The sequence below is a fragment of the Cyprinodon tularosa genome, unplaced genomic scaffold (assembly GCF_016077235.1).
Source record: "Cyprinodon tularosa strain WSP-4 unplaced genomic scaffold, ASM1607723v1 ctg93, whole genome shotgun sequence".
NCBI lineage: Eukaryota > Metazoa > Chordata > Actinopteri > Cyprinodontiformes > Cyprinodontidae > Cyprinodon > Cyprinodon tularosa.
In genome coordinates, this window is record NW_024039707.1 from 484,501 (window position 1) to 507,214 (window position 22,714).

General features: G+C 37.1%; 1 protein-coding gene across 3 annotated transcripts; it reads right to left on the bottom strand.

Moving 5' to 3' along the window:
- Positions 1-1,918: 1,918 nt before the first annotated feature.
- On the bottom strand, positions 1,919-21,667 carry prox3 (prospero homeobox 3). 3 transcript variants are annotated; one of them, XM_038274801.1, is made up of 7 exons: positions 21,418-21,665; positions 16,596-16,660; positions 12,877-14,648; positions 12,680-12,787; positions 10,525-10,637; positions 10,023-10,128; positions 1,919-4,874 (listed from the first exon to the last, which is right to left on the bottom strand). In XM_038274801.1, the coding sequence occupies exons 3-7, from the start codon at positions 14,644-14,646 to the stop codon at positions 4,701-4,703; spliced, it is 2,271 nt and encodes a 756-aa protein (XP_038130729.1). In that variant the 5' UTR covers positions 14,647-14,648; positions 16,596-16,660; positions 21,418-21,665; the 3' UTR covers positions 1,919-4,700. The 3 variants fall into 3 exon arrangements, with proteins under 3 accessions (XP_038130729.1, XP_038130727.1, XP_038130730.1); XM_038274799.1 differs by having other exon boundaries at positions 21,212-21,665; XM_038274802.1 differs by lacking the exon at positions 16,596-16,660 and having other exon boundaries at positions 21,418-21,667.
- Between the last annotated feature and the right edge of the window lie 1,047 nt (positions 21,668-22,714).

Below are 22,714 nucleotides of genomic sequence, written 5' to 3' on the forward strand. Positions count from 1 at the left end.
CTGGAAATAGGCAGAGACTGAGGCTCTCATTGAAATTTGGGGGGAGGACGCTATCTAGGCACATAAGATCTTTAATGTTATGGACACCGCCATTTTTGTTTGCATAATTCCTGCCTTGAAAGCTGTAGTATCATGGACCGCCGAAAGGAGGTGAGGAACCTTGCTAGCCTGATGTGTAAATGGTTGTAAGGAACCAAGTTCGGCATGGTTAACTGATCCAAGCTCGGTCTGAACTCGGTAGGATTAGTTTCAGAGGGGTAGTGTAAATGGAGCAATAAATTAAATCCTAAAGCTTGCCATTCCAGCTGCCTACTGTGCTCTCTGGGTGCTTCAAGCTGCTCGTTGCTCTCTTGAGTTAAAAGCAGAAGTACAGTTTCATTGTAAAGTACCTTTTAAGTGACAAAAAAGTAAAAAAAATAATAAAAAAAGCAGCTTTTACAGGCTATTGTTTGTTGTAAGGGGCTAAGGCAGGCATTCCCAAAGTCGGCCCTTAAGGGCAGGTTTTTTTCTGCTTTAGCACAGCTAATTGTGATGATTGCAGGTCAGCAAAAGCCTGTTAATCAGCCATCAATGAAAAGCAGCTGTGCTGAAGTAGGGAAACCTCTAAAACCTGCAAGACAGCGGCCCTCAAAGTATCATATCCCTAGAGGATTTCAGTATATACATGTCTTTAAAGCACTTAATCTTCTGCACCCTTTTTTAATTGTAGACTTCAAACTGTCTTTTTTTCTCAGGTTAAATACTACAAGCATCTTTGTAGCAGTTGTATGCATTTAACCTTTTCACATGCATGCATGCACATGGCAAATTTTTTCTGTAATTGATGTCAAATCTCCATTTAATCCCTAAGTATTTTAAGCATTGCATCCTTTAGACAAGTGCTCACATTTATTGTTATCATTCCAATGATCCCCTCCTTTATTAGGAAAGTGTTTGCCTTAGTTTGTGGTGTTCCCTCTGAATGAGAATCAGCTGCTCTATCACAGGGTTCATAAACAGCTGACCCCGATTAACAAATTGAAGCAAATTCTTAGATATGTTGGAGGAAGAATAAACGCCGTCCACAATTGTCACCATTGGGAAAATGTGTAAAGAAAATAATTAGATTTTTACAACATTTGCTTTGAGTTTAGAACAAAATGAATGATAACTGGAGCAAATTTAATATTTTATTTCAAAATTATGTTTCTTTTTAGTTGATTTAATGGTGCCACAATTACTTATAGACCTTAGGGGAGATCCTTCTACCTGGATATATCGGGATTTTCGGTTGACAAAGTTGTCAGCTATTACAAGTTGTCCAAATACTGTTTGTTTGCAGAAAATGCCACAAAATGATCTTATGTTATTAAATGGATTTGCAATAAAGGCAACCAGATTTTTTCCCTCCATTATAAGAGAAACAAACAAGGTTGTGTTTCAATGTTTCTCTCCTGCATTTAGTCTAATCAGGTTTTAGGTAAACAAGTAAACAAATCACACCAAACAACTGACTCTACTGTCCCAGAGGACGAACGGGCAGGTATTTTATTTGCATGGGACATTGGACCTTGAGAGGATCCCATGTGCTTTAAACAGCAGCTTTGAAACTTCATGTGGCTCAATCCGATAAAGGGGTTAAAATATAGTCCCAAAAATGGAGCAAAAGTCTGCTTGAATCAGTTGAAACTTAGCTGCAGTTGCCCTAAAGAATATGCCCAGATGAAATTTCATGGGAGTTTGATCAACCAATAGGGCTTTAGGCGGAGTTGCGTTATTTAATTCCAATTTTTATTTATAATTTCATTGAGAAGTTTGAAGCTTAGTATGTGCTTTTTGCAACAAAGACTGAATCGTTTGGTTTAAATGAAAGAAACAGAAATCACATCATTTCGAATGTTAAGAAAAATAGAGGCTTTGTATAAAAAAACACATTTCATTATGTGTGCTTGGTATTACTTTAATTAGCTGATAAGACATGAAGATTCTGTAAAGTTCAAATGAGGCCACAGATCAACAGCAAAGACTGCAGCACATTCTGTACAATATGAAGAAAAAAAACAACTATAATCTGGGAAACTTGAATTCACATCACACACTTCACATCACAAATAATCAAATCAGTGAAATCTGTTTGAAGATTAAACAGTCACAATATACAATATTAAAAAAACAACTGTTCTGTAAACAAATGTTGGGATATCTTAACTTCTTAATGTCAGCTTCACATTCGAAGAATACAAAATATATCAAAAGTGAGAGTACATAAAATAAAACACCAAAACATGAATATAGCGCGTTTTCAGATTCCATATGTCTCAACAGGTTTCTGTGTTGGGTACAACTTTGTTTCTCATGCACAAAGTCTGTACAATAATTACAGTTTAAGCAGCTTTACTTTTTAGTCTCTCATAATAGCAAAAGATTTTTCACTAATAGTTTCAGGATAGATTAAAAAGCTGGAGGGAAATTCTGACAGAAGAAACTAAACCCACACATAAACATTTAGGCTTCATTCTTAGCAATATAAGGTAACACAATTTTATTCATAAAAATCTTCATTTCTTTTATGTTGAATTAATACATTATGCAGCTTTTTAAAAAGGAAACAAACAGAATATACCCTGTAAAAAGCAGGAAACTTCACTGCAATTTAATATTTAATTGGATTGAATATTACAAGGAAACACAGAATATTACAAAAACATGAAGTTAAAATGAAGATGATATACTGTTTGTATAACATAAAAAACTAATCTGAAAAGTGTGGTTTTCATCGATATTTAGTCCTTTTACACTGATACCCTGCATTCATGTAATCAGAGAAGATAAAAATTATATTTCATCAGTCGACAAAAAGATTGATGTAGCTAATTGTAGGAGTGTGGGTAGGAGGTTAACCTTTTTATGAACTAATTTTCATTTTTATTGCGATTTGAATTACTTGCATGAATTAATTTTTTTCTTTAATGGGAGGGTTTGTAAACTTTCAACCACAACTGTATTTATCGTCCCTCAGTGAGTTCTGGGCCTTCTCTTTGGGTCCCTCCACGGTTGGACCTACGAGAAGACCTACAGAGAGAGGTGACCACCCATACTAATTTATCTGACTCCCTTTAATGCAGAGCTCTACTTTAACCTCCCTGAGATCATGGAGGTCTCCTCTCCCTGCAGAGGAATCTGATTTCCAACCTAAAGTTACACAGACTGGTAAATTAAGAGCTTTGCTTTTAGGCTCTGCTCTTGCCTAACCACAAGAGACCTTCCTGAAATATAACAGCAGAGCTACAGTTTAATGCTTTAGATATCCCTCTCAGTGATACCCAGGCCAGTGATTGCTTTTAGGGAGTACTGCTAACAATGGCATTTCTAGAACAAGTTTAATGAGGGAGCAGGGTGAGGGTAGTGTGTAGTGATGGCGGGAAAAGACATTAAAAAAATGAAACAAAAAAGATAGATTAAGTGAGCCAAAGAGCCGTTTGCAGCTCTGGAAACATCAGATCTAGCAGGTGAAAACTGTGATTCTATTTCAATATCATTGAAGCAAAAAGTTCAAGAACTTAAATTTTAAATTATCAATCAAATAAAACTGTAAGAAAAAAAAAATGGCCCAAGAGACATATCAGTTGTGGTTTCTGTTCCAGTGCATGTCATAATTAACTTCTCATACATTTATTTCATATTAAGTCTTTAGTACAGGTGCCAGGACCAGTTCTACAGATGCACTGGCCCCTGTTGGCCTCTGTCTCATGACCCAACCCAATTAGCTCAAACCAGCTGCAAATTTTGTAAAACTTTAGTATTGTCTGAGAGACATGGCAACAGACCAGTCCAAATGACACCAAAAATCAAATAAAGCAGTGTTTATATAAACTACATTTTACTGCTTGGACTCACTACCTTTTATCTGCACGGCAACCTTGGAGTAGATTTACAGCATCATTAAATGGATAAGAATGTTTCAGTTCTGCTTTTTATGACACAACACAATAAGCTAGTAAAGTCCAACTCTGCCTTGATGGTGATATTAAACAATGGTGAACCTCTGGTTTAGCCTCATAGGAGCTTAATACAAATACATACCAACGTTTTTCATTTAAGAATGTTAAAAAACAGTTGGTTTGTCTTCCATTTTGCCATTATGGATTACCGTACTCTATGTTGATCTATCAAATACATTTGCAGCAAAATACATTTTGGTTTGTATTTGCAATCTAGGGCTGGGAGTACTTATACAAAATACTGTTCATCAGTCTTTTTCATTTTAGTAACAGGGAATGATTCTAACGCTGCACCAGTAAAGTGCAGCCTCACTCATGTACACAAACACCTTATAAATCAGTGACTAAACAAATAGTAAGATGTTGCTTCAGCCCCCAGGTTTAGCAGTTTTATCCAGCCTGAAATGTAAAACGTTGTGTGTTCTGGTAAGCCTGGCTGCAGAGGAATGTTTGCAGAAGGAATTCTTTCTCTGTCCCTTTTAATTCAGTGGTATGGGCAAGATAAGTGCAGTCACAAGACTCTCATTGAAACATTCAGCGTGTCCAGTGTCTTTCTCGTGTTGATGACGTATGCGTTTATACCCTAAATAATAGTTTTACACCTCAAACTGAGCACTTAGCCAATCAAACACACAGTTTGACAGTTTATTTAAGCCTTGATAACGATGTACCCGAGCATGCATGGGCGTTCATGTACAGGAAAAAGACACAGATCAGCGGTCAGCCCACCGGACAGCCTGGCATCCTGAAGGCATCCGGCAGAGGACTGTCGAGCTTGCAGATGATTTTATATATCCCTTTTTTCCAGCAGGGATCGCTGTCTCTCCCAGTCCATATGGCTGAGTAAAACTCTCTCAGAGCCACTTCGGACACCTCGATAAACCTCTCTGGAACCTGCAAAAAGAAACAAAACAGCAAAGTAAAACCCTAGTTTAGTAGATAAACAGTTTATTAAAGAAGATATCTGGCTTTAATATAAAAAGACCTAGATTTTACCAGTTAATAAAAATGAATAACAAATGCATAAAAACAAATAATATATCTTCAAGATTTTTAAGTTAAAAAAACAAAGTACACATCACTGTTTAGTAGCCTAGTATTGTTTCACATCACTGAGGTCAGCAAATGTTTTTCTGCAAATCTCTCTCAAGGTCCCAAAACAACAGCTGAATGGGACTGAGGTCTGGAATCACTCACCAAATGCAAACAAAAAGATTTTTTACCAGAAAATAAACTGAAATTATCTCCAATGTTTTTGTTTTTTTTTTTTTTTAGTTAGGATCAGATTGCAATTTATGTAATTTTCTTTAAAACTGTTAAGACGATTGGATTGAACTAACTATATATTTCTGTATATACATCTTCTTTTCATAAAGTGCCTTGAGACAATCTTTTTCAAGAATTCGGTAATAATTATAGACTGATTTATTCTAAATTAATAGGCTAAATACAGGTAAAAGCCAGTAAATTAGAATATTTTAAAAAACTTGATTTATTTCAGTAATTGCATTCAAAAGGTGTAACTTGTACATTATATTTATTCATTGCACACAGGCTGATGCAATCAATGGTTTATTTCATTTAATTTTGATTATTTGAAGTGGCAACAAATGAAAATCCAAAATTCCATGTGTCACAAAATTAGAATATTGTGTAAGGGTTAAATTTTTAAGACACCTGGTGCCACAAACTAATCAGCTGATTAACTCAAAACACCTGCAAAGGGCTTTAAATGGTCTCTCAGTCCAGTTCTGAAGCCTACACAAACATGGGTAAGACTTCAGATTTGACAGCTGTCCAAAAGGCGACCATCGACACATTGCACAAGGAGGGAAAGACACAAAAGTTTATTGCTGAAGAGGCTGGCTGTTCTCAGAGCTCTGTGTCCAAACACATTAATAGAGAGGCAAAGGGAAGGAAAAACTGGTCAGAAAAAGGGTACAAGTGATAGGGATCACCACGCCCTAGTCAAGATTGTGAAAAAAAAAAAACATTCAAAAATGTGGAGGAGATTCACAAGGAGTGGACAGCTGCTGGAGTCTGTGCTTCAAGATCCACCACCAAGAGACGCTTGAAAGACATGGGTTTCAACTGCCGCATATCTCGTGTCAAGCCACTGTTGACCAAGAAACAGCGCGAAAAGCGTTTCACCTGGGCTAAGGAAAAAAAGAGCTGGACTGCTGCTGAGTGGTCCAAAGTCATGTTTTCTGACAAAAGCAAAATTTGCATTTCCTTTGGAAATCGAGGTCCCAGAGTCTGGAGGAAGACAGGAGAGGCACAGGATCCACGTTGCCTGAAGTCTAGAGTAAAGTTTCCACCATCAGTGATGGTTTGGGGTGCCATGTCATCTGCTGGTGTTGGTCCACTCTGTTTCCTGAGATCCAGGGTCAACGCAGCCGTCTACCAGCAAGTTTTAGAGCACTTCATGCTTCCTGCTGCTGACCTGCTCTATGGAGATGGAGATTTCAGGTTCCAACAGGACTTGGCGCCTGCACACAGCGCAAAATCTACCCGTGCCTGGTTTACGGACCATGGTATTTCTGTTCTAAATTGGCCAGCCAACTCCCCTGACCTTAGCGCCATAGAAAATCTGTGGGGTATTGTGAAAAGGAAGATGCAGAATGCCAGACCCAAAAACGCAGAAGAGTTGAAGGCCACTGTCAGAGCAACCTGGGCTCTCATAACACCTGAGCAGTGCCAGAAACTCATTGAATCCATGCCACGCCGCATTAATGCAGTAATTGAGGCAAAAGGAGCTCCAACCAAGTATTGAGTCTTGTACATGCTGATATTTTTCATTTTCATACTTTTCAGTTGGCCAACATTTCTAAAAAAACACCTTTTTTTTATTAGCCTTAAGTAATATTCTAATTTTGTGACACACAGAATTTTGGATATTCATTTGTTGCCACTTCAAATCATCAAAATTAAATGAAATAAACATTTGAATGCATCAGTCTGTGTGCAATGAATAAATATAATGTACAAGTTACACCTTTTGAATGCAATTACTGAAATAAATCAAGTTTTTCAAAATATTCTAATTTACTGGCTTTTACCTGTACTCTTCAGCTATTTTTCTTCTTCCTGTTATAACATGTTCAGATTATTGTACATCATTTGCTAAGATTTACTGTAAGCGGTGCAGCTTTTCCAAATTTTAAGATGGTTCAAAAGAAAAAATAACCCCCCTTTTAGATTTTTCTCCAAAGAAAAACACCATATTTTTCATTGTGATTCTGAAATTCTATTCGTTTTACTTTTAAATGCCAACCTGATTGGATGTAAAGCTGTACAAGGATACTCTGTTTATAGCAGCATGTTTCAGACAAATTAAACTTGAAATTTCAAATTGCCCCTGTCATTTAGATGTAAATGTAGTGCACTGCTACTAACTATTATTGCTAAAGAGAAGATAAAAAATATGTTTTCTTAGTTTGGGGATTGTGTCAGAAAAGAAGGGTAAAGGGAGTGCTATTGACACGATCCTGTACTTTATAACACCAATGACTGTATAAATACACAGTTCTGGTTTGAAGTTAACAGTTAATATCCAGTCAAAGGCCATAGTAGTTTTAAGTTTTTAAAGAATATATTTAAACTGTGTTTTTTTTTCATAGTAGAATTATTAAACAGTCCATTTTATAAAATGGCTTTTAAAAACAACTATCCGAAGCAAAGGTTTGAACACATTGAGCATTTTTTTTTATTCACACAGTTAAAAATATAACAATATTTATGTATATACCCCACTATCAATTGGAAAAAATATTACTTAAAATGTAGAGGAAAAACTGCGCAAGCTTCTAATACAGACTATATGCTGGCTCTTCTTCTGATCAAGTTACTAACTTATGTACTTAGCAATACTTTGAGTGCTGATGTACATGGGTGTTAAAGTGGATTTTTGCCTGCTGTTTTTGTGTAGGTATGCATGTGTACATTTACATGTATATATGCAGATGTATATATTTATATATATGTGTATATATATATATATGTATTTAATTGTGTATATATGTATATATTTTATTTGTGTGTGTGGGAAAATTGGATAAAAAACATAGTAGCTTAAGAGGAAGGTTACTCTAAGTTAAGTGCAATTAGAGGGAGAGGGGGTATGAAAAATAGTTTTAATACTTCATGCCCCTTTCCAGACAATTTACATTAATCAATATCATTTCTCTGTCTGTATATACAGATATGTTTATTTGGTAGAAGGTTTTGTTTCTATTTATGTTCAGGTAACAGTAGTTTGTTTGCAAATTGATATTTGGTTTGGTTGATGTTTACTAGTCTCTTTTGTGTTTGTTTGGTTCATTTATTGTTGTTTGTTAAATTGTCGGAAATACATTTTTATTAATTAATCAATTAATTCATATCAAAGGTGGTTCATTTAAACTATGTAATATGTTATTTTTCAAACAGACTGAAACCAGGGTACCCTAAACATCATTGTTTCTAATGGCATACAGTTTAAGTGTATTTTATTATAGATGTGTTGATGGAACAACAGGTCATGATAGTTCCAACAAAAAGAACATCAAACACAAAGAACTAAGAGGTTGTCCTCCTTCTTCCTGTTGTTCGGATTTTGTGCAATGCACCATTACCACCGGCAGAAACACAGTCCCACCATGTTTGACCGTTGATACACCTTTTTCATGTTTGGAAATCTCACAATGAGTCATCCAAACAGTTCAATCTGTGTTCAAACCGATCATAAACACGTTCTCCTAAAGGCATTCACATTCTCCACATGTTCTACTGCAAGTTGAAGTTGGACTTAAATCCTCTTGGTAAGGATCATGTTAGTCCATCTTAAAGTAAACTGGCATCACAGTGACACTGATTTATCAGGATCTTACAATCTTTTCACCCCTGATAATTTGGGTGTTGTTCTTAAACATCCATCTATCCATCCTTTCACTTTTAACACCTGCTTATCTTTGCATTGTCACAAGGTCCATCTCTAGCAGTCATTGGGTGAGAGGTGGGTTACACTCTTGTGGTCTAACATAGGGTAAAAATACAGTCACACAAGACAAACTACATTTAAAAACTGACTTTTGATATGCTTAGAGCAATGGTTTCAGAACCCAGTCCTTCAACTTTCAAGTGCTTTTCTGTCTAAAATATCAGCTTATCAAGCTGATCTCTGTAGAGATTCTCCTGCACACTAGAGAGGCAGCTTACAGTAGCTATTCAATTTAGATGTTTACTTTTTGGGACACATAAAAGTTGAAGGACACTGGTACTCGAGGATTTGTGTTTAAAAACACTGGTTCAGAGGAAGCAGGAGGAAGCTGGTGTAGCAGGAGGGGATTGAGGCACAGATGTAGAGAATTTATAATAAAAAATGTGCAGAAAGATCAAAGGCAGGGATTTGGTTTCAGGATTTTTATTCTGCAAAACAACTGTCCTGACAACACCTCTGACATACAAACCATTCCTGAGCATCATGGGCCTATTTTTGCTAAATCTAGTTAAGTATAGATCATTTTGGTTCAGTAATTGTTCTAATCAAACACAAACCCAAAGTGATTTTGCAAAAGTAAAAAACATACAAATAAAAACATACAAATATTGAGCAATGACTACAACTTAGCCACATGGAAAACTGACAGGCTGGGTAAAACTGGGTATGTGCCAAAAAAAACAACTTAAATCGTCTCTACAAATTCTGCCAGATGGGTGATTAATAAACTATTAGCATAACATCAGAAGCTTAACTAATACAAAAATACAGTTATCCTTCTGCTACTTGCCAAGGGAAATCTTTCCCTTGGCAAGTAGCATGGCCGTGGGTGTCTCTATATATTAAACCATGTATGTACATATATTATTAACTATATTCAGATTTGAGAAATCTGCTTTAATTTCAGACTTTTGCATTTTTATTTAGAAAATATTTCATTCAGAAAATTACATTTTTCTTTACTTACAAATTCTTCCTGGTTAAAGACATAAAATAATAGAGAGTGTATGTAATTTCTGAGCCAAACTGAGTTTATGTAATATATGTGCCCTCAGTGCTCTGACCTGGTAGACGTTGCTCTTGTTGTAGTGCATGTTCAGTATGCGGTAGAGCTCCGTATCACGGCTCACTCGTAGCTGACTCTCTCGGCCCAGACGAGCTGCACCATCCCTGTATTAAAAAACATTCTCACTTTAATTCATATATACAAAAAAAAAACGGTGAAAAATCGCTCCTAAATACGTTATTTTTAAGCAGCTCAAAACATTTCCATTTACATCTATTGTATTTTGAAGCTGCTTTAATGATCGATGGTTTAAGAACCAGAGCCGACCATTTCTGATCAGAATTCATGGTATCTTCTAAACACACTTAAGCTGCATTACCAGCGTTTTCATCTACGGAGCATATAGTGTAATATCTGACCTTTTTCCAGAAGATGTGCATACACATCATCCAATGTGAAAGGAAGACTAAAATACCATAGCAATGAGCCCACCCCTGTGTCGATGTTCCATCTCCTGCAGAGATAGAGTTAAGAGGGAGTCAGTGCTGAGTGTAACCCACCGGGTGAGGGTGTCGCGGACAGCCTGGCGTGCAAATCGCTCCATCTGGATGTAGAAGAACTCCCTGAAGTTGCTGAACCATTTAATCATTTGAGAGGTCACGCAGCGGTTAAACTAGATGGCAGCAGAGGCAAGAGAAAGATGCTTGTTAGCTTTACTTACTTATTTACAATATTACATTTATACAGCAATAATATTTTTTCATGCACAAGGATGCACAAGGTATAAAACTTAATTTCAGGTTTATTAAAAATTATTATTAAAAGTAGGTCATATTTCCTTATAGTTTAAACACTGAGAGTAATGGAGTTTTAAAAAGCTATGTCTGTTTTATGTTTCAGGGTGATTTGGCACCACCTGTGCTGGCCAAGCCTGAACTCTAATACTAAAGATAATTTTGGTAGGGTCATAGCTTGATCACACTGCAAATGGTTTAAAATAAACTGCTCAATAACTTAGATAATAAACATTAAAAACCCTCAAAAACTTTAAGTGCATGTATTCATTGGAGGAAAATGCTGTGATTTTGTTAAAACCTTACATCTTATTAACGAGGTTTGTTTCCATCCAAATGAATCTGCTCATACTACTGACTAGAGTTTAGTTCACAGCAGTCAAATATTGCACATATTTACACATATTTAGAGGCTCTATGAATATGGCTGGAAGAGCAGGTTTAGCTAGTATTCGAGCCTTTGTTAAGAATTATCTGTAATGTAATAGAAACCTATAAAGCTGATAGCTAAAACATTTTGAAATGACAAAATAAAGCAAAGAGTGTAAGGAAGTAAGGGTTTCGCACACTTTGCCCATGGCCATACATCACGTAGATAATAGTAGTGAGTCTAGGTTGTTTTTGTTTAGTTTTTAAAAAAAAAATAAATCAATGAATCTCAGATAAGTAATTGTTATTTTCACAAAAACTACATTTCCTAGCAGGAAAACATGTTTTAAAACAGTTTGTTTCAATCCAAATTTTTTGAGATTACATCAGAGATTTAGGCTATCCTGGTCTGAGCTTAGTTTTGCTCAATACTCAGCCATCAAGCTGACGTCTCGAGATAAAAGGTACAAAAATTTATCCTAGTAAGATTCAAACACAGAACTATAATAGAATATTCACTCTGCATCAATTTTCTGTCTTATTCAAGGGGTAATACCAAAACCGATTAAGGACTATGAACTATGAGTGAACATCGATGGTGCTTATAGACACATAGATTGTTACCCAGAGTGATATTTTACATAAATTATATTTTACTTAAATGAACCCGGTGGATATGTGTAGTTTAATTTGATCCACACAGAATCCATCTGGAATGGCTCCAGCGGAAAGCGTTCACATAAGGGAGGGACATTCAGTGCAATTATTTGATCTAATTGGGTAGATTATTAAGTGGCACCTCCCTCCCATGCCGTGCTTTTAGCCAATCACAACAGCAGTAGAAGCTGTAATGTATCACATTCTTGATTTTTCCCAGCTAGCTGACTTAACTGATAAATCAAACTCTAACCAAATCTGGTTTGTAGAAGCGCAAAAATGTTTCTCATCCACAAATCGCATCCTTTAACTTGTTTAAAAAAAAAAGAAATACAGGGTATTTCTGCTAAAACAGACAGAATAGCAGAGTCTACAGCTAATTCCCCCGCTGCAGCCATGTTTGTTTTGCTTCAGCCTGCTGCTTCTGGTTGACGTCATACACATCAAAATTTTTTATAAGAGTTGAAACTATACCCAACACACAGACTTGATACAAATCAGATCATATGAGTGACTGTTGTAGCTGACATTAATCCCTTTTCTTGCAGATTTAGGACAGGATTCTCCTGTGTTGTTGAGTAGTGGACGAGCTCTCTGGCTGTATTATATCTATAAAGTTGTCTTTAAGGACGCCCTCCGTCATGCACTGGGATGATTAGCAACTGAGTCTGAAGATGGTAGGAATATTTTCCTTCAGGTCTGATGCTTGGAGTCTCCCCTAAAGTTGAAACAAAGTGTATTCCAATCTGTGCCTCCAGCAGAGGAGTATAGCTGTTTTGATGACTTGCTCAGGAGTGATAGTAGGCTTGACCAGATGATGGATGCATGACAGTCTAGTCATGGACCTAAATAACTAGAAACCATAGATGGATGGTTATATAAATGACACACTCACCTTGACTTCAGGGAAGTAGGTCTTGAGTGTGTTGGAGCTTGGATAGCGTGTGTAAAAGAACATGAGCTTTGCCTTCTTCAGATGGCAGGGAGACAATCCCTCCTGAGTGTAAACATGATAACAGCTAAGGACAAACGCAGACATGAGCAAACACAATCCTCTCTGTTACCCATTCAACAAACTGACAAAAAGGATATCCCCCCAGCTGTCAGGTAGAGCTCTCCTCCATCCATCCCGCCGCCTCCTCTGATGCTCCCATCTCCCCTCACACCTCTCTCCCTCTCTCTGACTCCGTGACGAGTCAGTGACGGGTCCAAGTGTCCAAGGAAAGGGAGTGGAGGGAAGGAGGCATGAGAGGAGAACTCCAGGAAGGGATCGGAGCCCAGGTAGTCCTTCCGGGACGGAGCGAGATGCGGGAGTTGTGGATGGTGGAGTGAGCGGGAGAAGAGCTGCTGCATGGAGTAGTGGAGCAATGGAAGAGGGAGAGGTGGGGGTGGAGGAGGAGGTGGGGGTGCAGGGAAGGATGATGAAGAGGAAGAAGATGATGAAGATGGGTGGAAGGAGGCGGAGGAGGTCTCTTTGGACTGTGAAGGTGGAGGTAAAAGTGGAGGGTGAGCAAGAGGAGTGGGTCGAGTCAAAGAGGGGTGATGCAGAGGGAGGTTTGGGTGAGAGGAGTTAATGTTGGTAGAGAGAGGAGGTGCGAGGAGGGGAAAGGTCTTCCGTGTGTCAGGTGACCTGTGAACAGCCAAAGGCATTGGCAGATCTGATTGTTCAGAGCAACGCGGCGGTCCAGGAGGAAGGCCGCCCCCGTTTTTTAATTTCTTAAGCTGCTGCTCTCTGTCTGCGTCCTCCTTCTCTTTCATCGGCTCCTCCACTCTCTCTCTTGTCAAAAGTCTCATCCAGTCCTCCCCCTCCTTCGCTGTGTCATGCCCCTGATCGGACGGCTGAAAAGAGATGGCGGCGGGAGGAGAGGAGTTATCGGTCATCTCTGTGTAAAGACGGAGAACTCTGTCAATGACTCGAGCCACAGCACTGCCCAGTTCTAGCTTTAGTGCCTGGGCAAACTTCTTTCCTTCCTCCTCGTCTTCGTCTTCAGTGCCTCCATCCCAGTCTGATCTCGTCAGACCTCCACACTCAACCCAAAGTCTCGATCCCTCCATGATTCCCTCCATGTCTCCTTCTCTTACTCTCTCTGTCCTTGTTCCTCTGTCTTTTTGCAAATGTTCTTTCCGTTTCTGGAAGTAGTCAAAATGGGAAACAGAAAGGAGGGAGAAAGAATCCTTCTCTATCTCCGTGGTGTCAAAGTCCTCCTCATCGTACATCTCCCCTGAAACGTCCTCTTCATCCTCTACCATCCCCTCATCTCCCTCTCCATCAACTTCACACCTGTTGCGCTTCCTTTTCTTCTCCTCCTTCTCTGTCTTCTCTCCAAATGCCTTCCAAACTTTCTCCTGCAGGGCCTGCAGTCTCTCCCTGGCCTCCTCCAGTTGTTCCTTTAGCTCCTCCTTCTCCCTTCTCCTTCCCTCTCTCTTCTTCCCACCTTCCTCAACCACCTTGTCTTTCTGCCTACACTCCAGCTTCATTCTTTTCACTTTCATGACATCTTGGCTCCACTCAGCCATCAGCACAGTGTCAGTGCACTTCCTTTTCACCTCTGTCAAGTCATCCTCTGCCTCCGTCATCCCTTCCCCTGCTCCTTCCATCCTTCCATCTATTTGACCGACAGTCACTTCTTCCTCTAGGCTCCTGCCTTCCACCTGTCTCTGCATGCTGAGGTTAGCTGTTAGGATCCCTCCGATCCTCCTTGGGCCTCCCCCTGGCTGAAGGAGATGGTGGATGAGGGGGAAACCAGGGGGTCTAAAGGCAGGAGCAATGTGAACTCCAGGGAGGTCTGCAGAAGACAGACCAGGAGTATAAGTACTTAGCTGGGGGGAGGAATCATCGAAAAGATCTGAAGGGGAATCCATCACTGAGAAGAGATAAAGACAGAACAAGGGTAATTCACATGACCTATTATTGCATAGCATTCTATAACTTTTTTTAAACAATGAAAGTAGCAAAACTAGTATTTATATTTATGTTTTTTTTTTGTGTAGCAACTGAAAACCTCAATGTATTTAACTGTGGTAATAGAAACAAGGTGCTGAAGTTCTTACGTTTGTTTCATAAGTTAAAACTAAACAAATGTAATGTGCATTCCCCTTAAGTCAGTTTTTTGTACAGTATAGCAACCCTTTTTTAATATTACATCTGCAAATATTTTCTTATTCTTTACAACATGGCTCAAGCTTAGTCAGGCTGGATGGAAACCTCCCTGAAGGAGAATTTCTGGACTGTGTGAAATTTATAACATATTACAATTATGCATTAATACAATTTCTTCCAATGCAGCTCTGGTTTTATGGTTAAGGTATAACTGTTTCTTCTCTATAACAGTCTTGTATATAGCTCCATCCATCTTTGTTGATTCTGACCACCCTCCTTATCCTTGCTAAAAAAAACAAACAAACAACAACAACAAAAAAAAACAACTGCATGCTCACCTCATAATACTACCACCACCATGTTAAGGATGAGAAGCAGTTTTTAGATCTAAGAATTTTGCATTTGGGTAAAAGATACTATACTATAAGATACTAAGTGCAATACTAATGCTAGTTATCCTGACTTAGCTGTCAGTGTGTGAAGGTCCTTCAAAGTTACTGGGCAGAGGTTTCTGGGCCCTTTTTTTCTGATTAATCAGCTTTATGGTATGACTTTTCATTGAGGTGATTATATTGTTTTATAACCTAAATAGGCTTTTAACACTCTCTCCGACCTGTCAGCTTTGTTTATTGCTGATTGTTAACAATCATTTCTAACAGAATAGCTAGATTAATAATGAAATCAAAACAAAATAGTGAAGAAAATAAATAGGGTCACTAATTTAGTGACTTCTAAAGGCAATTTGCTGTCATAGATTTTATTCCAGGTATCAATGATGCATCTACACTGCTCTACATGTGAATCAGTCTCCTTCTACTTATTCTATAAATATTCGACTGAAATACACTTAACAGTCTGGAAGCAGTTAGTGAAATGTGATAAAATATAGAAAACAATTATGGGATATACATATTTGTCTTCAAAAAAAAAAAGAAAAAAGAAAAAGAATAATATAAATATGAAGAGTTTAGGGTTGTAGTCAGTGTCAACTGTTTCTATCATAAGCACCTGATAAACAGCCCAAAACATTTAAAGCTGTTTTATAACAGGGTTTATACATGAATGAGTTACTCTAATTTAATGCTTTTTAATTCTATTTTAATGCTCTTAGAAATAATTTTAATGCGATCAACAAGTATGTATGACTATATATATATATATATATATATATATATATATATATATTTTTTTTATTATTATTATTATTATCTATATCTATAAAAAACATGGCAACTCGTCATCTTTACCGTCAACAGGCTGCAGCCATGTCCCAAATTCCTTGCTTTCCAGTCACTTTTGTTGAAATTTACATTTTCCCATTCTCTATCTTTTTCTCCGCCTCAAGCTTCTTTTCCAAACACGGGGACCAGTTATATCTGATATAATATATCGGAGGAACTTGTTATTTAAAAAAAAAATAAAAAGAAGCATTTTAAAAGCCAAGATAATCACATTTAATGAATTTTAATGCCAGTTAAGGCCTTAATTAAAAAAATAAGAATTTAATGACTTTTAATGACCTGCGGAAACCCTGTATAATGATAATATTTGTACAAAACTGAATGAAATAAATTTTTTATAACCACTGTCAATTTCCATTTCATTTACTGAATGAAATTACCCATTATGAAAAAGATTTTTTAATGTGAGTTTTGATGAATTCATCCATTATTTCAGATACATTTAATCAGGGTGTGAGTATTAGACTCACCTGGATAACAAAACGGCCCAATGATCAGTCAAAGGCTTCAGCCTCTTCCTCTTGGTAGTGATCAGCTGAAAATTTAAACAAGTAGGAGTTACACTAAAGAACCTCAGAGATGGGCTGAAATTTCTTTCGACATAATTTTATCGTTAATTTTATCGTTAACACAGAAATGCTGCGCCTTCATCTGTCGCATTCTTAAGGACCTTCAGTAGCTCATTTATTTAGCATGTTGCCAATAATAGATTGAAGGAGATAATTAGATGGAGGAAGACAGATTTAGGTTCAATTTCTTCCTTGAAAGCTGTTATTTTAGAGTTCTTAATCAGAAAAATCCACATATTTAAGTTGAGAACTCAGCAGTTTCCAACAAACCAACATCTCATCACCCAACATAGCCAACAAAAAAAATGTAAAAACATGAAAACTGCTGCCAGGTATTGGTACTTCTGCCAGTTTGAATCTGATTAAATTAGTCATACACAGTGAAAGCTTTTCTAGTCTGTTTGAATATTTAACATTTTTAGAAACAATGATTAGCATGCTAGTGTGGCCACTAAACAAAACATTAAGCAAATTTCACAGGTTTAGCTTTTATTGACTCAATACTATAACAAAGGAATGGTTTTTGTCTTTTTTTTCAGCGTGTCAAATGATTTCCAAAACAATTTGACTTGAACCTGAATTTAATGACACACAATTTTGTTTGTAAAAACAACCCTTGATGAAATAAGCACATATATATAAATTACATTTGGAAGCAGTAATTGTTCTCACATATCCTTTTTTTGTCCCCGTTTGTACCCTTCAGCTATCTAATTTTTTTTAGTCCATCCAAGTGGCAATAGGTCAGACATCTCTTATATTTCGGTCATATTTCACAAACCATACCAAGGTCTGACATTTAGATTCAAGAAATTACTTACATAATATCTGTGTGAAAACATGAAGTAAGCCAAAGTATCTCAAAAGGCAAGTAGTTCTGCTTTTGTCTAAATTAATTACATAGTGTTACATTATTTTACTGTATTTCTTGAGGTGATTAACTTTCTTTTCCCAGATTATTATGAAATGATCTACTGATCAATAGAGCAACTGCAATGACAGTTCCCCATTTATGTCATAAAACAACTAAACAAGCATGTAAGAAAGGTACAATACAGGCATTTCTTGGAAATAAAAAGTTATTTCAATAAGAGAGTTTTTCAGCTTTGATTTAAAAAGCTTTGAGTGTGTTTCATACTGTAAGATGGGTCAGAAAGCTATAGCTATAGCTATTGCAAATCGTTTAATCTGTCCATTGTTTTTTCGATTAATCGATTAATATTCAGACAACCAAAGGCTCCTTAAAGAAGATTTTTTACTAAATTAAACCAGGTGAAACTAAGAGGTTTTCAATTAAGGAGTTTGGGATGAACATATTGACAGACAAAAAAGTTTTCTTTTATCTTAAATGCAAAATGTTTATATATATTTTTTTTTTTTACAATTTTGGTAATTACTGCTCTAAGTGTGTTGCTCTGTCAGCTAAATGCATATTTTACAATCTCCACACTCCATTTAACGATTTTATTACTGAAATAGTTGACAATCATTTCAATAATCTATTTATCACGATTAATCCAATTAATTGTTTCAGCCCTAATATAGTCACATACAGGTTTAGGTGTAACCCATTTCTTACACATCTGGTATGTTGTTAGTGTGAACAGCTAAGCGTGAGTTTTATTTTATAAAAAGTCTCAAAAATCTTTTGCATGAGTTACGCAAGATCCAAAGTAGCATCCTCTGCTACACTACATATTAAGATGAAATAACTGAAGTCTCTGACAGAGCAGTGTCAGATTTCTTGAATATTTGGGGATATGATTGACCATTTGGAGAACCTATAGATTGTGTAGTAAGCATGTGACTTTTTAGCTCCAAGGTGGTAGAAAAGTTGCAGGTTTTTTTTACAATACATAAAAAAAAATGAGACTGAGTCACAATCTGTGTAACATGTCCTGCCTTGAAACATGAGAACAGCTGCACCATACCTGTTTGAAAGCAAAGTGCATCATAAACAATAGTTCATAGATTAATCAGGAATTAATTTCTGGCAAACAATGATTGTCCTCTTTATCTTTAGATGCACATTTCTAAATATCTCAACACACTGGGAAATAAAAGAAAAAGTATGGCAGCAGCTTTATTCCCTGCAATTAACAATATCTTGTATTTTCCCTCTTAAAATTTGCCATCCTAAAATTTCTCAAAATCTCAGTTTAAAACTGAAATATATTTGAAATAAGTGACTCATTAAAAAAGGCAATTCGAGGGTGACCTAAGATAAAAGCTCAAGGACTGAAAGTTCAAGGACTTCCTGATGACAGACAGCTACTTACAGATTAACAGCTGAAGGAAAGAGATACATTTTGTTTGAATATTGCTGTAGGGTGTATTTATTGTTCATCAGCTCTAGACGATAAATCTCAGCTAGATGAGAAATTGTTAGACAGAATAAAAGGACCAGCTCACTGCAGGTGCATCTAAAATCAAATGGAGGACAGAGAGACAGAGGCTGTCAGATCGGGTTAACAGCCTGTGGGTGTCAGGCTATGTGCCGGTAGGGAACTGGGTAACATCTGGCTCATGAACTCTGCCTTGCATCATCCTCCACTCCTCTTTCTGTATTTCCTGTTCTGCTTAATGTGCATTGAACAAATGTAATAAAAACAACAGCATGTTAGTGTGTGTCCGAATATTCAAAATGGAAAAGACTGTCTTTTTTCTCATTGTGGAATCTACACCTGGAAAAGCTTGTATAATAGAGAGAACTTTAAACACAAAGAGCAGGTCCTCATGTTTTTTTTTTGGTAACCCTCCACCCCCTTCCTTCCTCTCCCATCCTCTCTTTTCCTCCCCCTTGCTATGTTATCTGTTTGGGCAGGTTGTTAAGCTCTGTTTGATCAGAGTATTTATCGTCACACACTTTCACCACCAGGAAAAAATGGAAAAGAGGCTTCAGAGAGGGCTAACAATGGTCAACTGTCCTTGTAGAGGGAAATGGAGTGAGAGGACAGAATGGAGAGAGTGTGAACAGCAGCTGTAACTGTTAATCCACTTCAGATGAACATCCTACAGCCTACTGCACTAAAAAGATCACAGTCATAGATAGAGAGATAGATAGATAGATAGATAGATAGATAGATAGATAGATAGATAGATAGATAGATAGATAGATAGATAGATAGATAGATAGATAGATAGATAGATAGATAGATAGATAGATAGATAGATAGATAGATAGATAGATAGATAGATAGATAGATAGATAGATAGATAGATAGTAATACCTCTTATCTGGTACATCATGAATGGAAAAATCCTCCTATAAATAGCTAAATATCAATTATTCAAATGCCCTCTCCTCTCTGCTATAATACAGCCCAGATGGCAAACCGACCAATGCGCTTATATCAGGGACAGATTAGCCTTTCAAAGCCAGTGGAAAGCTGCACAAAATATGAGCCCAGAGCTACAAATATATTCGTTATTAACCACCAGATTAGGTTTAAGACTAAAGCGGTGCTAGAGCAGAAAACTGACAGTACAGTGATTAACATGCCTTAATCAGGGACGTTAAATAGAACTAAAACATGTGGAATATGTTTTTTTTTCCTCTGGGAATTTAAAGCCAAACATAATTTTGTTGAGAGATGTTTATTGGATCAATCACACATAACTACTTTAAATGGCACAAAATATAATAAATAAAATCTAACTTGATACTAAAGCTCAGAAAAAATATTCTGATCATTGTTGATATACAATTATTCTTGTAAAAAAAATTACAACTTCACATAAGCAAAACAGCATTTCATTTTTCTATTTTAACAATTATTTTTATTTTATTTTTATTTTTCCTAAATATTTCCCAACATTTGCATATACAGAATATATTAACTCTGACTAAATGTGCAGTGTTTTTTTTTCATCCAAAATATAAAATACCTGACCTCATTCTCTCAATTTAAACATTAAATAAAAACTGTGCCTAATTCTAAAATTAAACCCATAGTTTGTATATTTTCATATTCCAGAAAATATATTTTTGAACATTTTTAACACAAAGAAAATATGCCTGGATATGTAAGGTTGTCACATAAAATCGAATGTCTAAATACTCATCATTATCCGTTTATTTCAATATAGATTTTAGGTAAAAACACAAAAAATGTAATAAAAACTGTTGCTTTTAGTAACACACATCTCACATACTAAATTGCATCAACTTCTAAATATTAAGACAGAACAGTATCTCATATTAACACTAGTGGTAGCTATCTATCTAATATATGTTTAGCAATCTGTCATTTTGCGTTTGAGCGCGCGTGGCAACATCTGCCGGGACTTTGACACGCAACAGGAATCCGCTCTGGCCGTTCGCGCGCTCCTAGCTGTCAGTTGGTTTCTCCGTGCACGCGCCTCTGCGTCCTGTGACTAATTGGCAGCTGTGAGGACTAGTGTCGCACTAAAGAAATAATATCAACACAGAGACAGGCAGCGGCGACCGTTCGCTCTGACGTTTATAAAAGCTGGTATATAAAAAAGACCAAGTTTTAAATTTAGAATGAACTCACAGAGAGAAAGAAGCTCCAGTTGTGATGCCTCCCCGAAGCTTTTTTTTTTTTCCCCACTTCACTGTCCGTTTCTGCTTCCAGCACGCCACTGACCTGTACTCCGACAGCGGCTGGATTTCTACGCCACTCCCGTTTTAATCAATCTCTTCCAGGTTTCCTCTTACCTCCCTTCTCTCTTTGCTGTACTTGTTCTGGTTATTTCCTACCTTTTCAGTCCCTCTATCTTTGGCTGGCATCAGTTCTCCCGGCGTGGAGTGGAAGTGCAGTGGAGCGCAGTGGGCGGGCAGGCGGGCTCCGGAGCTGTCCACTTGACGGTCCGATCCCTCCCATGTTGGCATGACCCCCAGGATGAGCTCATGCACGAAAACATTACGCAGGCAGTCGATATAAATACTTTAATTTCTACTTCTCCTTTACTTAATTCAGTTTGACCATTAATAACATTTATTGTTGCTATGCAAAAAGTCTGAACCCAAAAAAGCCCTCTTCAGTACCTTTGAAGGCCTGATGCCAGATTTCCAGCACAACACTTCCAGTGCAAAGAAACATAACAGACTACTGACCACAGAAAGAGAAAAAGTCACACATTAACAGTTTTATCTCATAACAGGTATCCTTTTGAAGATTAGCCCTGATACTGGATAAAAACAAAGAACCACTGTCACTTTTCAGCTTGTTGCTCTAGCATGCCTTCCTCAAATAGACCTGTCCAAATAATTGCAATTTACAGTTCAGAAAAGAGATTTTAAAACATTTGCAAACAGCACTAATATCATATTAATTCTGATTAAACATATAACAAAAGTGAGTCGGTTATCACAAATGCTGTCACTGAGGCACAAAAATATTTATTAAAAAAATAGTGCAGTTCTAGGTAAACTTTGATTTTCAGTTAAAGACAAATTCACAATAAACTAAAGGTTATGAAACCTGTTTATAAAATTTAGTGGAGTTTGCTTGTTTAAATAATTCCAGCCTTGAAAGACACACGTTTCACAACATGAACGTAACTTCTTACTGCATTGTATTCTGCCTTAGAGTTCTGTCTTAACAATTTTATTAAACTATAATTTGTTTTATAAGACAGTAGTTCTGGAATTATTCTAGCGTTACTTATAGTGTTTTATTGCCTGATCCTTACCCTGCCTATCCCTGTTCTGATCTGTTTGCCTGACCTGTCTTCAGATTGTTGCTAGTTTCAATTTGTGGACTGTACCTGGATCTGTCTCATAACTTTGCCCTCTGGATTATCCTGCCGTTCCGTCGGATCTGATCTCCTGTCAGTTCTGTGATCTTCAAGCCATCAGTGTCTGGAACTCTTTGCAGCAACAGCTGCGTCTGGTCAGCTGACTGGCTGGCATCCACCTCATTCTCTTGGCATGAACAGTTCTCTAAACCAGGTTAGTGACTCACACGTTCAGATCATCCTCTGTCAGGTTTTCGTGATCACTAACCTGTGTTTCCTCACTCCAGAGTTACTGCTGATTCGCAGTTTGTCCGTTT